Genomic DNA, 13530 nt, shown 5'->3' on the forward strand with positions numbered 1-13530 from the left:
TCCTAAATCTTACGCAATACGACTTACAGCGCGCAGTACTTGCATAGCCAGCGTTACCTAGTACTGAAACAGGTATTTGTCGTGTACACACAAGAAGCGACGGTCAATATCTAAGATCGTGCACCACTAGTCTAGTCATCACTGATCATTAACTGTTCAAACGTGCGCGTGAAGTCCGGTTATCAAGCATCTCCACCTCGTCACCCTCCGTGGACACCGCCACCCATCCCGTGCCCGCAGACGGTTGGCCTCTAATTCTAGCAACGCAAGTACTGAAAAAGCCTGAAGAACACATCGATGTCATCATCTGATGTCAGCGGAAAACTAATGACTCACCAAGAAAGGCAGGTAAACTGGCTTGATCACGATTCGGATTCGTCAAATAATACACCGGTATTCCTGCCAACACGAAGCCTGCGGATGATAAATCAGAAGTTCCACAGTGGGTATAGGAGGACTCATCAATCACCTAGAACCGCCATGGCTTCTAGCGGTGCTGCGATAATTGGCATGCATAACAAAAATAGCGCAACCTGTTATTATGTGTCATAGTCAATGAGTCCACCTAGATGTAATTATAAACCTTACAGCACAAAACACCAACGGGGTTACAATCCATGCTTTATAAGGTCTGATCTCAAAGTTAACTTTAACTTTGTAGCACAGTAGGTTCTGACGACTCACCTTTCTAGCATTGGTTCCTTCACACGAAGTATGACAAGGCCCAGAACCTTTAAGAAAAGAAATCAGATCATGACGTCTGTGGAGCACCCAAACGTACAGTAAGGAAATAAAATGACCAGGACGCCACAACGGAGAAGTTGATCAGCGACCGAAATCCACCTCCTATGACGATGAACACAATGGTGATGGCCGCTTGGAGGAGGATCGCATTGACTGGTGTTTGCCTCGACTTGTTCAGGCGACCAAACATTGCAGGAAGATATCCCTCTCGTCCGGCAACGCAGATGAGGCGCGCAGAAGTGAAGGTACTCCCTGTAGGATATAAGCACGAGTACCTAGAAACTATACAGGGAATATCTACCATTCAATGCTCCGAAGCAAGAGATGGCAACCATCACAGCAAAAACTACACCGCCTGCTGGTCCAAAGAGCGCTCGACCAAAGTCCAGTGCAACCGTGTTGCTCACACCAACAGTAACTTTGTCTAGCACCACGAAATATGACACATTCGCTAATAAGAAAAGTGTCTAAAAGGGCTCAATGTTTATACATCTCAAATGGTACTTCTGTTGCTTACCATCACAACTGCCATACTTGAATGTATAGCTCTTGGGATATCTTTACTGGGGTTTTTCATCTCACCTCCAACATAGTTGGCCTGATCCCATCCATCGAATGCCCACAGCCCAGAGTAAAGAGCTAATGAATATGCCGATGGACTATGGCTCGAGTCCTCGAATAGTGGCCGAGAGAATGATTCTGATGCTTTTCCCCGGATAAGTTGTATCATCCCTAGTACGATCACAAATATCTGGCAAGGAATGAGCCTCAACTCAGTACTCGTATCATAACACTCACGAGGGCGGCGACCTGAGGTCGGACCGTTATTAGATGGAAACGAAATCAACTAGCAACAAACACACCTTCACCGTGGTGAACACCACAGAAGCCCTAGTGCCCAAATTTCGAGTAGCTGCACAAATCATGGCGACGACAAGTACTGCTGCTACCGCAGTAACTTTGTTGGCCCATTGGGGAATGTCATCTGGTGCTACCTCGTCCTGAGCAGCGTTCCATACGAGCCGGTTCAGGTATTCAGCAAAGATGAGGCTAATGACCGCATTTCCACCTGTAATGTAACTGAATGTATATCTACAAATCTCGTTGAAAGTCAGGTAGAATACAAACCAGGTTTTAGTGCTGAGATCGCTGTCCAAGTAAACAGGTAGGATAGAAGTGGTCCGTACGCATACGCGAGATAGGCTTGGGCTCCACCGTTCAGTGGTATACTGGAGCTATAAACCAAGGTATTTATCGATCGCCAGTAACATGATACGTGGGATAGACGAACCCTAGTTCTGCAAAGCTGCTGGCTCCCGTCCAACCAAGCAATCCAGAGATAAGCCATACAACCAAGCTAGCCCCCACGCTCTGGGTATTCGCAACTACAACTCCTGGTGAGGAGCTAACTAACAGTTGCAAATTGGGGTTTGAGCCTGTCTGGTTGGTCTACTCACAAGATTCCTGATCCAATCTTCCAGATAATGTATCAGGCATGCGAGTATGGAATTAGATAGATGAACTGACTTGAAGGCCGACGATGAGTCCGATACCTTTTGTGCACTGTGAACCACTTGTATCACGCCAGACTGCCGGGAGGATAACTCACCATGTAGCAATGTGATGTTCTTCTCCCCACTTTCCCCGGTATCCGGTTCACTCAAACTCGAGCTCAAGGGTAATAGGTCGCGCTGGAAGTCAAAGCCCGTTATTGAGTAGGATCTTGACCGCCCTCTCTCTGACATAGGTCCCTCCGAGAGCTCCAGGTTGCGTAGTGAGTCTGACGAGTCATTAGAATCGCGTGCTGAAGCGAGGGTGAGACGTTGGTGCTCCTCCGATGATTTAAGAGAGGCAGGCGGGGAAAAATCATTGGCGTAAAACAATTCCGGCATCAAACGAGGGTTCGGTTGTTAGTGAGCGTGAACAGAAAAAACTGCTGTCCAAAACAAGTCGTGAAACTTTTCGTCGCGGTTGAGAAAGGACCACGAGCGGAACTCGTGACATAAACGATTAACTCGTGTACGTAGGCGCGTGTATACCTCATACGTAATGAAAATAAGTCCTTGAGCTCGACACTTTATAACACAGTGCCGAAGATAATTGCGCGTCAAGGACCTCATGTAGAAAAAATCCACCACGAGGGTGTACTAGTTCACACTTGTATGTCCTCGGTTAATTACTACATGGGACAAACAAGTTCCAAGATCATGTACAACGGCCAACGCTGACAATGCACCTCGGAGGCCGAAGGCCACGTCAATCGGTTCTCCTGTGTTCGAGTAGAGATTGCGCGACTATCGAATGAATATCAATACACCGCTCATGACATTGTTCCATGCACTGTGGTACCTCGTTAGCGTTTACTGCGGTCAGTCGGAAAGTATTACCTTCAAAGACAAGTCGGCGGTCATCTGTCCCGACTGCCAGATACTGGTGATACTATCCAAAGCCGGCATACAAGCAAGTATCACAGTACCGCTGGATGCCCGTGCTTCAGCTTCGCTTGGATCAAGTTGAATGTCATCTCCGACAATAGCCTGAAAAACCAGATAAAAACTTAATTATAAACGGACAATAAAATCACGCACAGCGGAGCATGACGCAACGAGTCCCAACATTTCGATTCCAGCATCAGCAAGTGCAGCACTTGCAGCCAATGATCCAGATGCGATACAGCCTTCAATTCCATCGTTCTCGATGATCGTGATGAAAACATCGATGGTCGACTTTGGGAATAACTCCAGGCGTATTGATGATACAATTGCTTGATGTATTGCTATACCAATAGATCTATCCTCGGCGTCCTTGAGGAGCCTATGACATTCAATACGCTATGTGCATAGTTCAGGAATCACTTACGCGCATCGGCGCCCTTCGACGCGTACACGAGAAAGGAGCGAACTTGACTTCAACATTCAGCCGGCCCTTTTCGCTGTAGGTAGTAGTTTTAGATTGCCGTGGTCCGTACCTATGACGGTACTTAGAAAAGGTGCGCCTGATGAAGGCTAAAGTAACCTCGAACGTACACAGCGCATGCAATTTTGGTTTTTTCTGTCTCGATGTATGCAGATCCATTGGCCTGGCTTATAAGACCTGGCTGTAGGACTGTCAAAAATTCAGCATCATTTGACAAAAGCACAGAGAAGGCACCGACATATCGGCCTGATATCACCAGGTGCCCGACTGCGCTGCGTTTTCAATTTGATATCCTCATCGTCGTCGTCGAATACGGGCGGAAAGCTTTCTTCTGGTCCATTTATCCGCCGGCGGTCGTTCGCACTTTGAGCCATAACGTTGCATTCAAGTCGAAGAAACAAGTTTATCAAACAGCTCTAACAGGCTTACATAACCCGTAATTTCATGAAGCTCTCCTTTTCCCTCCCCAAGACTGCAAAGCCAGTCGGTGCAGCACCACCTCTCAAGAAACCGGCAGCGTTTGCATCCCTCGGTGATGATGACCCTGTTGATGCTGCTCCCACTCTGTCCGACAATAAGGGTGCAGCAGCGAATAAAAAGCTATTAGCTCAGAATGTCGAATCTTCGAAGGCCGCGAGGAAACGCATGGAGCAGGAGATGAAGGTTGATGCTACGGTGTATCAGTATGACGAAGTTTGGGATAGGATGCAAGAGGTCAAGCTCAAGCAGAAAGAGGCCAAAGAGGTTGATTCCAAACGACGAAAGGCGCGCTTCTGATCATCCGTGCCGCTGGAACTATTTTGCCAATAATGTTGTATAGCCCAAGTACATCGAAGGCCTTTTAACGTCAGCTGCCACACGACGTCTGGATCATTTGCGTGCAGAGGACAAGATGATGCAACGAGAACGGGAAGCCGAAGGAGATGAATTCGCTGACAAGGAAGCCTTCGTCACTCAGGCATACAAGGATCAAATGGCTGAGGTCCGGAGAGCGGAGGAAGAAGAACGACAGAGAGAAGGTATGTTAAATTGTGACGATAACAACTTATTGCTTATTTCTGCTTTAGAGGCTGAGAAAAAGAAACAGAAGGGAGCACCAACCGGCATGGCCCATTTCTACCGTAAACTATTGGAAGACTCAGAGCAACAGCACGAAGAGGCAGTGGCAGCAACAGAGACTAAACGCGTCATTGGTCCACGAGGGCCTGCTCCGAATCTAACTATCACCAAGCCTCCGGAACTGACACCAAAATCGGACCTTGAGCTTGCGCAATTAGCTAAAGAACGAGGCAAAGATGTTGAGCTCAACGACGACAATCAAATCGTCGACAAGCGAGAATTGCTCTCTGCTGGTTTAAATTTGTCTGCTCCCAACACTCGACGACTTGGGCTCCAGATCACGAAACAAACTGCCAGCACGAGTGAGGTTCAAGCTCACCAGGCAGTAGGAACAGCAGCAAGCCGGAGAGAAATCAATGAACGCCGCGCACGGGAAATCAGGCAACAACTAGAAGAGGAGCGTGAACGAGTGTCAAAACAGAAAGAGGCACATGAGGAAGAGGCAAGACAGCGAACAATATTAAAACGGAACACACAAGAGGACGTGCAGAATATCCGTGCACGTTACCTAGCAAGGAAAAGACAGAAATTGGAGGAGGAAGCAGTGGCAGCTAGTGGAAGTGACGATCCGGTATCATGAGCGTAGAGATGGATCTTCAAGTGCTTATATGTCAGTACTACATACATACTTGCAACGATTACCCCTGCCCTACATATGACAATGTCCAATGCCAAGTCTGATGTTGAGTTCCAAATACGTGGCTAAAGAATAGTATGCTATGGAGCGATGTGACGGCCATGTAGTGTTTTCCTCATCGTCGCTTGTATTCGTTGAAATTCTTTTAGTACTGAAGCAGCCGATGGCCGCTTGTCAGGGTTTTCATGAAGCATCGGTTCGGCTAGACGCATAAGTTCGGGCACGTGAAATTCAGCGAGCTATTTGAGTCATGCATCAGTCATAGCTCTGTGGGAAGTAGTCTGCTATAGTACGAACCTCGCACGCTCTGAAAATTAGAACCCCTAGTGCCCATACATCGATCATAAATGGGTTACTTAGCTGACCATGTTCAGCTTCTGGTGGGATCTCCGACCCCCGAGAGTATAATATCCGCGGACAAGATACCTCATCTACTCGGCGACTGAGTTCGTAATCTATGCAAGCATAACGCCCGTTATAATCCGTGAGGAAGTTGCGCGGCGAGATATCCAAGTGCGCAATGCGATGACGATGCATGAATGCAATATGCTGGAGGGAACCTTTTAATATGGTATACAAACTCGATAAATCCTCTCCGTACCTCTATGCAATGGCGCAAAGATTCCATGAGGCAACCGAGACTAACTGGAGCCTCTGGGAACATATTTGCCGACCATTCCTCCATAACGATGAAACATAGATCATCCTGGGGCGCATCAATGAGGTCAAGAATAGCTAGATTTTTTGGATGGTAAATAGAGTTCAACTGTCTGTTTGGGAAGCTCACGTATACAGTGATTCGTGGGATCCCGTCGTTGAGTTGGCGCAGACACATATCGGATGATATCAAGCTCCCTGCTATCCCGATGAACCGCCTTGACCATCACCTTCGTCCCATCAGAACAGCGGGTAGCTCTGAACAGGCCTTCTCGCTTGTTTGATCAGTGACATTGCGCATGGCACCTGATAGCTTGTAGGACGTACCAGACCAATGTCTCTGCAAAGAGCATCTTCGTCGCTCCTCGCAAGGACGCGGTGATAGCCGGACAAATATACGTGCAAGCCTTCCTTCTCTATCTTGCTGCAATGGTGCCGATAATAATCTTTTACATCACGGACAGTGTCCAGACGGTAGCCCCTGCGTTCGATATGGCAGCGGTATTTCGCCCAGTCAGGTGAAACACGATCGTTGACTTCGTCTTCGCCACAGGAAGATAGAGACGAGGACGTGCTGGACGCCATGGATTCACGGTCCCATTCAGTGGATGAAGCCATGGTCAGATAATGGAGGGTCGGAATTTTTGTGAAGGATGTGAAATTGCAACTGTCACGAAAACACACAGGGAAGTGTCGAAGCATGCACCTGCACGCGCGATTAAAAATCAATGCCGTGGGTGATATAAGACAAGGTCGTCCGCTGAGTCTGGCTAACGGAATATGGCATGTCAATTGGTATTTCACGGGGAGAACGGTTCGACAGGCACGGTCGAAGAGTACAGGCGACAGGAAATCACTGCCAAAAGAGATGCAAAACTCTAGGCGTGCGATGATTGCAAGGGAATAGGGCCAACATGATTTTATTATCGAGGATGTATCTTCTCAGGCCGATAGAGGAGGTGTGACTTCTCACCACAAATCCGTCCACTATATGACACCTGCTCCATAATATCCGGTCTACAAAGAACGAACGATCTTGTAACTGCATCTAATTAGGCAGTGTTTTCACCTCGTAGTAGCCCCATTTTGTGAATTTGAATAGTGAAGCGAGCGGACCTCGCCGCCAGATGTCAGGTAAACACCTTTGATGGCAAATTGATAGGCAGCTGGGGGAATGCACTACCAAGAGGAGAGTTACCGGTTTGGGTATGTTGCCTGGGCCACTCGAATTCAATATCTCGGATTTATTTACAAGTCCGATCAGTACGATACTATGCAGCAACATATCACACGCATACGCGTCCACTCCATACGTGCCGCAAATTTATCTGAACTGACCAGTTCTGAGTCCGACTAACAGCCGATTTGAAGCCATTGAGGAGTGTTGCTGTGCACCGTGGTTAACAGTGATATTGCACACGCGCTGGGCAGCAGGCTGCAGATTATAAATGCTGGAATATCAAGTTAACCGTGTACATCGTTACAATAGTTCTACAATATTGACTCATTAGTCTGCCTCTGCGTTACTTAATATAGGAATCATTTGAAACCCATTGGGGCCAACTGGCTGCTCGCTCGTCATTTCCCCAAGTAGTTGAGCTCCCGGCACCCCCGACGTCTGTATAATCGTACTCCAAAGCCTCGCAGTCACCTGGTCTGCATGGTCTAGTCCAGTTTGCCGCCGAGGCCTGTGCAATAGATGCACCAGTCGATTTGCGAGACGCCGTGAGAGACTGAGCGAGTGCTTCCGTGGTATCTTGTAGGGGAAGCCCCACTGCGCGTACGGATCAGTTGAAGAGCTGTCCGTGTCACGAAGTTGCATGATGTATGGTTTGATGCGTGGATCCCAGAATACAGAGTAAAATAACTGCATCGTTATCGACCCACTTAGCCGGAGGGAGTCTGTAGTCGCCTGCTCGCGTGATATGAATACGAGATTCCAGGGGCGGATGGGGGACGGCTCGTAGGCGGTGCCTCTTGCAGTACTGAGCAGGAAGAGCAGACCCTGGGGAGATATCCGGCGCGGGTATCCATACGTCACCTGCATAAGCCAGACTGTGGAGGTGCTATCGTCAAACATGATCGCGTCAATGCCCGGGTGCACGAGCGCATGCTTGGGGGAGTGAAGAACGTGCGGATATTTCTCGGCTAGCGCCGCAAGTTCGCCTTGGGTGGAGTATGTATACCTTGAGTGCAGTATAGCCCGCCCTTCCTTGCCCGCGAGGTCAAGCTTGGCATGCAAGTTCAGATCTTTGTGTGCTGGCTTGCAATGCCCCTCTGAGTCGGGACACCCGAGCTCGAAAACCCCTCCGAACCTAGACATCAGCGCTATCGCAGCCTGACGATAGAATATCTTGCCTGACTCCTCGGTGTCCTCTGAGTTAAGTAGGCTGCAGACAGCGTCCTTGGCAGTGGAGGGGTCTAAGGAGGCGATCCCGTCTGCGAGGAGCCTACTGGCAACCTGTGATACTGGGTAGGGCATTGGCTCTGTGCGGGTATCTCCTGGTTGTACGGCGAAAAGATTACGGCTGTATAGGGCTTCATGTTCGCGCAATACGGGATGCTGGAACCAGAAATTATCGCGAGCGCACTCCAATTCGTTGAGGTAATAATTAGCACGGCTGGGGTGGCGAGACACTTGCAGGCAGGTATGCACGTTGGACCCGAAATGGGTGTAAGACCACCGCAAAGCCTCTGGATCGTGCTTTTCGTGCTTGTTTGCAGTAAAAGCACTTAGGAAAATGGTCAGCCATCATGAAGAATGGCAACATGACATTTTACCTCATCGCAACGATCTCGTCCCAAGTACATGGTTTCATCCACCGCTGAAGAGAAACTTCATACCCAGGTGACCAGTCGATCTTGAAGCCCAAACTGTCCGGCCAAAATGTGGTGAAGATGGCCTTGCCGCACGTGCCCCACATCAATGCCTGGGTGTGTGCGGTGTTCGGGTGCGTGGTGGGGTCTTCATGCGTGTTGTCGACGAGGTGCCACACATCTTCGCGTTGGAACAGGGGGTGGTACTCGCTGTTCTCCTGCGGGAGGGTGAAGAACCCGTCCGCGGTGAAGCACATGACGGATGAGTGTAGTTGGTCAATTTGATACGTCACCGGTTGACGAGCGAGAAGTCGCTTGACGAGGACATATGCTAAAAAATGTGTCTTTCCTAAGGATAGTTAATTGCATTGAGCAGCAGCGCCTCTGGAAGGAACTCGACTTACCAATACCTGCCGATCCATGCACTATGAAATTGCGCTCGATTGCGGAGATGTGTTCAAAGAGTAATTCATACTCTGAACGGATGACCATGGAAGTTGCTCCGTTTGGTAACTTGGCACCAGGACATCCAGATAGATCAATGGCGTCGAAGGTGAGTAGGTGCACCCTGCATTAGCCTCAATATCATTCCAAAACCAAAAAAAAGGAAATAAACTGACCTGTCGGAGCCCTCCATATCTGGAGCATGACATTTCACCCCTTGCTTTATGACAGACTGGTCCTGTTTCTGCCAAAGGAAATGATAGAGTGACAAGGAAGTTGAGTGCGATCCCCAAAATGACATGTTATCGATATCCATCAGCGCTTGTGAAGAAGGACGTATAATGAAGGAAGTGAAGACCGTCGCCATTAAATGTAGCGACATTCTCGGATATGACGGAAGACGGATGGTCGGTTGTCTTACACTTCTACTTAGAGTTGTTTACTTGTGTTAGATTCTGAAGCCGCTGACTAAGTAATTGAATAGCATCACAATTTGGCCCAACACTGAACTGTTTGTAGTCGATGGAAGAAGGCACCAAGGGTAAGAAGACCATTTTCATTGGGGGTATTGGGGACGATATCGACGAGACGGTGATCTACGAGCATTTTTCGGCTTTCGGTAGGTGTTCTGTTGTGCAACAACTTCACACTGAACGCCTCGAAACCGCAGGTGACATCATTGAAGTACAGCTACCTCCAGCACCAGCCAATCCATCAAAGCCGACAGGCAAGTAGACAAACATGAACAGTCATTCACATGCTGACTATCCGTAGAATTCAAACATCGTGGTTTCGCATTCGTGACATACTCTTCTCCTACAGATGCTCAGGATGCAATCGACAACATGGATCTCAATGAGTTACGGGGCAGAGTGCTGAAAGTCAACCAAGCTAAGCCTATGAAAGGCTTGCAGCCTCCAGATGGGAATAGAGCTAGTACGTGCTATCTCTACAAGTTACTGCGACCCCCTCTCAATCCTTCCTTCCAACAGTCTGGGAATCAGAAGAATGGCTGAAACAGCACGCCAAGCCATTGGCACAAAGTGGAGGTTAGCAATTTCGCGGATGTTTGTGTTGTTTCACTGACGTTCCCTAGGTGTGCAAGGTCGTACGGCCCAACGAGCGTCTTCTGCAGAAGCCGAAGAGCAAGCCAACGATGAAGAGCCGGATGCAATGGAAGAGTAACCGGACCATGGCGGCCTCAATCGCCATTTCATGGCAAGTGGAGCGAACGGTTTCAGCGAAACCCCACTACCTTGTTGTTCTCGGCAGCTTCCTCATACCTGCAAGATGTTGTGGGAGCGGAGACGCGGTGTGATGTTGGCATCGGTAGGTGGGTCTGCGATGCCAAGATATAAAATACAGATGTAGAACAATGATGTAGAAAATAAGACAGCGCTACTAAAGTAATTTCTCTAGTACTCCTTTGACTGCGTGATGTCGGATTCCTCGAACTGGGCCCGAGCACGTTTGATATCCTCCTGCATGAATAACAATTCTTCCATACGAGCCAGCTTTTTTGCATCTGCCAACCTCGACAAAGCTCGACGAAGGTCTTCAATAGACAATCGTGTTTTCCGTTGTGGACCACCAGCAGTTTGACACTATGCCCCAAGTAATGTTTGTTTGAGTTTCGGCACTCACATGTCTGTATAATGCAATACCAAAAAACGAAGACACGCACGACATCTGCAATGAACTCGACAAGTATTTCTTCCATGACATTCACTGTGTCGTTGGCGGGATTACGATCGTCGCCGAAACCATACATGAGGTTTTTCACTGGAGAAATCTGGCTGAAAACTTTCCAATAGCAATGACCTAATAGAACGCACGCTCTTTGGAGAAGAGGCCCTTGAAATTTGCCTGTTTTCTACTGCGCCCAGTACCTCCACCTGTAGTGGTGGCAGGAGCGGTTTCTCGGGCATAGGTTGGGGTATAAGACGTAAATGTGGTCGTCTTCGGGGTGGCAGCGACTGGAGTGGGTATGGGTGTTGCGGCAGGCGGCGCCGTTGTCTGTACTGTGGGCCGCACTGCCTGTTGAGAGGGAGCTTGTGCAGGCTGCTGTGGGATATAGGTGTATGGATATGGCCATGCACCGTAGCCAGTCACACCTGTGGCGTATCCTTGGTGGTAGGCTGGATAACCTGGAGTCTGAGGGTGAGCATATGCGCCTGGCGCACCTGGGTGATAATAAGGATATGTTGTCCCCGCTGGATGCTGCCCCGGCTGGTAATGTGAGTACGACATGAACATTGAACGCGTTTGTTCACAAGTTGAGGATGGGAAAGGACAAGCCGTGGGACACATTCCTATTTCATGTGCTGCCCCTATGCGAGTAGTCCTGACTGTACATAAGATTCGAGTAGACAACAGCCTTGGTAACAAATCATAGTGTGAACAAAGATAATGAATATTGATATACAGATTACATATCCTGGTCGTCCTGATCGCCTCCTCTCTTTGCGCGTATTTCGAGATTCCTGGCTTTATCCATCAACTCTTTAACTCTCTGCCACTCGGACTCGATTAACCCACGCTGATCAAGCCAGTCCATCACTTTATCTGCATCTCGCATATCTTTGGGAGGTTTGACGCCCCCCGCGAAAGCGATTCGGACAAAACTACGATTGTCATCGAGAACTTCGTCGATCTGCTCCAGGAAAGAGTGATACAAGTGATACTAGTTTCAAAGTTGTCGAGCAGTGAACAAAATACTTCGAAGATATCTTACCTCCCAGTGACTGAACTCGTGGAAAACTCGTGTCCGAGCAGCGCAGAAAACGGCCGAGATAAAATTGTTTGTCAGAAGACTTGTGACTGATATCATCAGAATCAATGTCTGATGAGCTCGATGACTCGTCGTCTGACTCGGGCTACTCGCAATCAGTCGTGTAAAACATAATTGGACGAGCTAAAACAAACCTCGAAATCGTATTTGTCATATGGCTTGCCGCTCACTCGGCCGATTAGTGTGGATATTCTCCCACCTAGATTGCAAGCATCACACTGAGGAGCGCTGAACTTCATTCGTACTAATTCGAATCTGGGGTGTCTTTCGAGCGGCCTCTTGAATTGAGGTTTCCAGACCGAGGATGTGACCAGAGAGTCTTTCATCCCAGATAATTTCCGTCGCGTTACCTGAAGTGGGACAGAGAAATATTGCTCCGCTGCAGACCGTATTAGCGCTGTCCTTCGAATGACAATGAACATCCACACTTTCCAACATCTTCTTCATGAATGGGCGTCTGTCAGAAGGAGAACGGACAGCCATGTGAACAAATAACTGGCAGACGATCTTGAATTGATGGGCGAGATCTTGATGGGTGTTCATGCTAAAAGCGATGGGTAGCTGCGTAGTCGAAACACCATGCGCGTCATCTTCAACGATAAAGTCGTCATTTTCATCTGTTTGTTTATGTTCCCCACTAGAGGACTCATATTCTTGACCATGATCTGGTCGTGCACCCTTGAAGGGTCGCACCACCGGGTCTTCCGATGACTCGGTGTCCGACTCTGAGGATTCAAGGGTTATCTCTGAGCGTTTCTTACCCTTGAGACCTTATAGAATATTCAATGAGATGAATTTTCACGCGTCAAGGGTATTGACCCACTCTTTAACTTCTCAAGACGTTTTTGAAATGTTGTTTTCTTGTCGCGAGCGCGAAGACGCGACTCAATGATGTCTGTGGAAGCAGATATATATAACATCGCAAGGAGGAAAGTAGATAGAGCTTACCATTCTCATCGACTTCATCGATAACACTTCCTTCAGGACTTGGAGGTCTGGCGCCTTTGACCAACTTTCGTTTGCGCGGTTGAGATTCATCGTCGGAATCTGCTATTGCTTTTCTCTTCTTCTTCCCTTTATTGCTCCCTTTCCATCGCATAGGTATGCCAATATGATCTTCCAGCGAGTCATCGCTTGCTGCCACATCTGGCAGACTGTCTGTGACAACGAGGGATTTCTTGAGCCGTCTAGTACTCGGTCGGCGTGGAGAATCGCCTTCATCGCTGACATCGATAACTTCTGGTTCAAACTTTATAGCGCCAACATCACTATCCTGTGCAAGATCGTCACTTGTATCCGAGTCAAGAGCGATAGCCTTGTGCTTCCGCTTCGCCGGAGGTGCTGGGGGTGAAATTGGTGCTGGAGAGGATGGAAATAGAAAATCGCCCAAAGTTCTCTGTTTCAT

General features: G+C 48.5%; 8 protein-coding genes across 8 annotated transcripts; 2 read left to right on the plus strand and 6 right to left on the minus strand.

The window, feature by feature from the left end:
• Nucleotides 1–41: 41 nt before the first annotated feature.
• Nucleotides 42–2725, minus strand: DFJ58DRAFT_753874 (amino acid permease-domain-containing protein). Its single transcript, XM_041387953.1, has 15 exons — nt 2354–2725; nt 2272–2297; nt 2202–2218; nt 2036–2149; nt 1873–1979; nt 1608–1813; nt 1543–1554; nt 1262–1495; nt 1046–1211; nt 782–996; nt 685–731; nt 589–631; nt 470–533; nt 337–414; nt 42–282 (listed from the first exon to the last, which is right to left on the minus strand). Exons 1-15 carry the CDS (start codon nt 2634–2636, stop codon nt 149–151), a joined length of 1746 nt encoding a protein of 581 aa, XP_041251529.1. The 5' UTR covers nt 2637–2725; the 3' UTR covers nt 42–148.
• Nucleotides 2726–4122, minus strand: DFJ58DRAFT_753881 (3' exoribonuclease family, domain 1-domain-containing protein). The gene is made up of 6 exons (XM_041387954.1): nt 3899–4122; nt 3771–3849; nt 3604–3712; nt 3333–3548; nt 3132–3281; nt 2726–3084 (listed from the first exon to the last, which is right to left on the minus strand). The coding sequence occupies exons 1-6, from the start codon at nt 4032–4034 to the stop codon at nt 3001–3003; spliced, it is 774 nt and encodes a 257-aa protein (XP_041251530.1). The 5' UTR covers nt 4035–4122; the 3' UTR covers nt 2726–3000.
• On the plus strand, nt 4105–5807 carry DFJ58DRAFT_902960 (coiled-coil domain-containing protein 55-domain containing protein; the record flags this gene model as incomplete). The annotated part of the gene is made up of 4 exons (XM_041394841.1): nt 4105–4425; nt 4481–4679; nt 4728–5655; nt 5714–5807. The coding sequence occupies 3 exons, from the start codon at nt 4105–4107 to the stop codon at nt 5357–5359; spliced, it is 1152 nt and encodes a 383-aa protein (XP_041251531.1). The 3' UTR covers nt 5360–5655; nt 5714–5807.
• DFJ58DRAFT_712678 (kinase-like domain-containing protein) lies at nt 5497–6658 on the minus strand (the record flags this gene model as incomplete). The annotated part of the gene is made up of 5 exons (XM_041383881.1): nt 5497–5655; nt 5714–5965; nt 6018–6151; nt 6204–6348; nt 6401–6658. 5 exons carry the CDS (start codon nt 6656–6658, stop codon nt 5497–5499), a joined length of 948 nt encoding a protein of 315 aa, XP_041251532.1.
• Nucleotides 6659–7509: 851 nt separating this feature from the next.
• On the minus strand, nt 7510–9738 carry DFJ58DRAFT_753885 (uncharacterized protein). Its single transcript, XM_041387955.1, has 4 exons — nt 9511–9738; nt 9295–9458; nt 8855–9239; nt 7510–8805 (listed from the first exon to the last, which is right to left on the minus strand). Exons 1-4 carry the CDS (start codon nt 9648–9650, stop codon nt 7581–7583), a joined length of 1914 nt encoding a protein of 637 aa, XP_041251533.1. The 5' UTR covers nt 9651–9738; the 3' UTR covers nt 7510–7580.
• Nucleotides 9739–9821: 83 nt separating this feature from the next.
• DFJ58DRAFT_753888 (RNA-binding domain-containing protein) lies at nt 9822–10756 on the plus strand. Its single transcript, XM_041387956.1, has 5 exons — nt 9822–9953; nt 10005–10061; nt 10109–10270; nt 10327–10383; nt 10431–10756. The coding sequence occupies exons 1-5, from the start codon at nt 9857–9859 to the stop codon at nt 10517–10519; spliced, it is 462 nt and encodes a 153-aa protein (XP_041251534.1). The 5' UTR covers nt 9822–9856; the 3' UTR covers nt 10520–10756.
• Nucleotides 10750–11584, minus strand: DFJ58DRAFT_720814 (transcription initiation factor IID, 18kD subunit-domain-containing protein; the record flags this gene model as incomplete). Its single annotated transcript, XM_041384737.1, has 3 exons — nt 10750–10938; nt 11019–11116; nt 11170–11584. The coding sequence occupies 3 exons, from the start codon at nt 11582–11584 to the stop codon at nt 10750–10752; spliced, it is 702 nt and encodes a 233-aa protein (XP_041251535.1).
• Nucleotides 11585–11762: 178 nt separating this feature from the next.
• Nucleotides 11763–13530, minus strand: DFJ58DRAFT_712696 (uncharacterized protein; the record flags this gene model as incomplete). The annotated part of the gene is made up of 7 exons (XM_041383883.1): nt 11763–12017; nt 12069–12094; nt 12120–12210; nt 12260–12504; nt 12554–12895; nt 12949–13020; nt 13074–13530. 7 exons carry the CDS (start codon nt 13528–13530, stop codon nt 11763–11765), a joined length of 1488 nt encoding a protein of 495 aa, XP_041251536.1.

The sequence above is a fragment of the Suillus subalutaceus genome (genome assembly GCF_016647625.1).
Source record: "Suillus subalutaceus strain FC151 chromosome Unknown DFJ58scaffold_1, whole genome shotgun sequence".
NCBI lineage: Eukaryota > Fungi > Basidiomycota > Agaricomycetes > Boletales > Suillaceae > Suillus > Suillus subalutaceus.

Coding starts and splice junctions, on each gene's coding strand:
- DFJ58DRAFT_753885 (XM_041387955.1), bottom strand. CDS start 9,650: ATGGATATCGATAACATGTCATTTTGGGGATCGCACTCAACTTCCTTG. Junction 9,240..9,294: donor GCATGGATCGGCAGGTATTG/GTAAGTCGAGTT, acceptor AACTATCCTTAG/GAAAGACACATTTTTTAGCA. Junction 8,806..8,854: donor GACGAGATCGTTGCGATGAG/GTAAAATGTCAT, acceptor CATTTTCCTAAG/TGCTTTTACTGCAAACAAGC.
- DFJ58DRAFT_753881 (XM_041387954.1), bottom strand. CDS start 4,034: ATGGCTCAAAGTGCGAACGACCGCCGGCGGATAAATGGACCAGAAGAA. Junction 3,713..3,770: donor ACCAAAATTGCATGCGCTGT/GTACGTTCGAGG, acceptor GTACCGTCATAG/GTACGGACCACGGCAATCTA. Junction 3,282..3,332: donor TCGTTGCGTCATGCTCCGCT/GTGCGTGATTTT, acceptor CTGGTTTTTCAG/GCTATTGTCGGAGATGACAT.
- DFJ58DRAFT_753874 (XM_041387953.1), bottom strand. CDS start 2,636: ATGCCGGAATTGTTTTACGCCAATGATTTTTCCCCGCCTGCCTCTCTT. Junction 1,212..1,261: donor CAAGTATGGCAGTTGTGATG/GTAAGCAACAGA, acceptor GAGCCCTTTTAG/ACACTTTTCTTATTAGCGAA. Junction 632..684: donor AAGGAACCAATGCTAGAAAG/GTGAGTCGTCAG, acceptor CTTTGAGATCAG/ACCTTATAAAGCATGGATTG.
- DFJ58DRAFT_753888 (XM_041387956.1), top strand. CDS start 9,857: ATGGAAGAAGGCACCAAGGGTAAGAAGACCATTTTCATTGGGGGTATT. Junction 9,954..10,004: donor CGAGCATTTTTCGGCTTTCG/GTAGGTGTTCTG, acceptor TCGAAACCGCAG/GTGACATCATTGAAGTACAG. Junction 10,271..10,326: donor TCCAGATGGGAATAGAGCTA/GTACGTGCTATC, acceptor TCCTTCCAACAG/TCTGGGAATCAGAAGAATGG.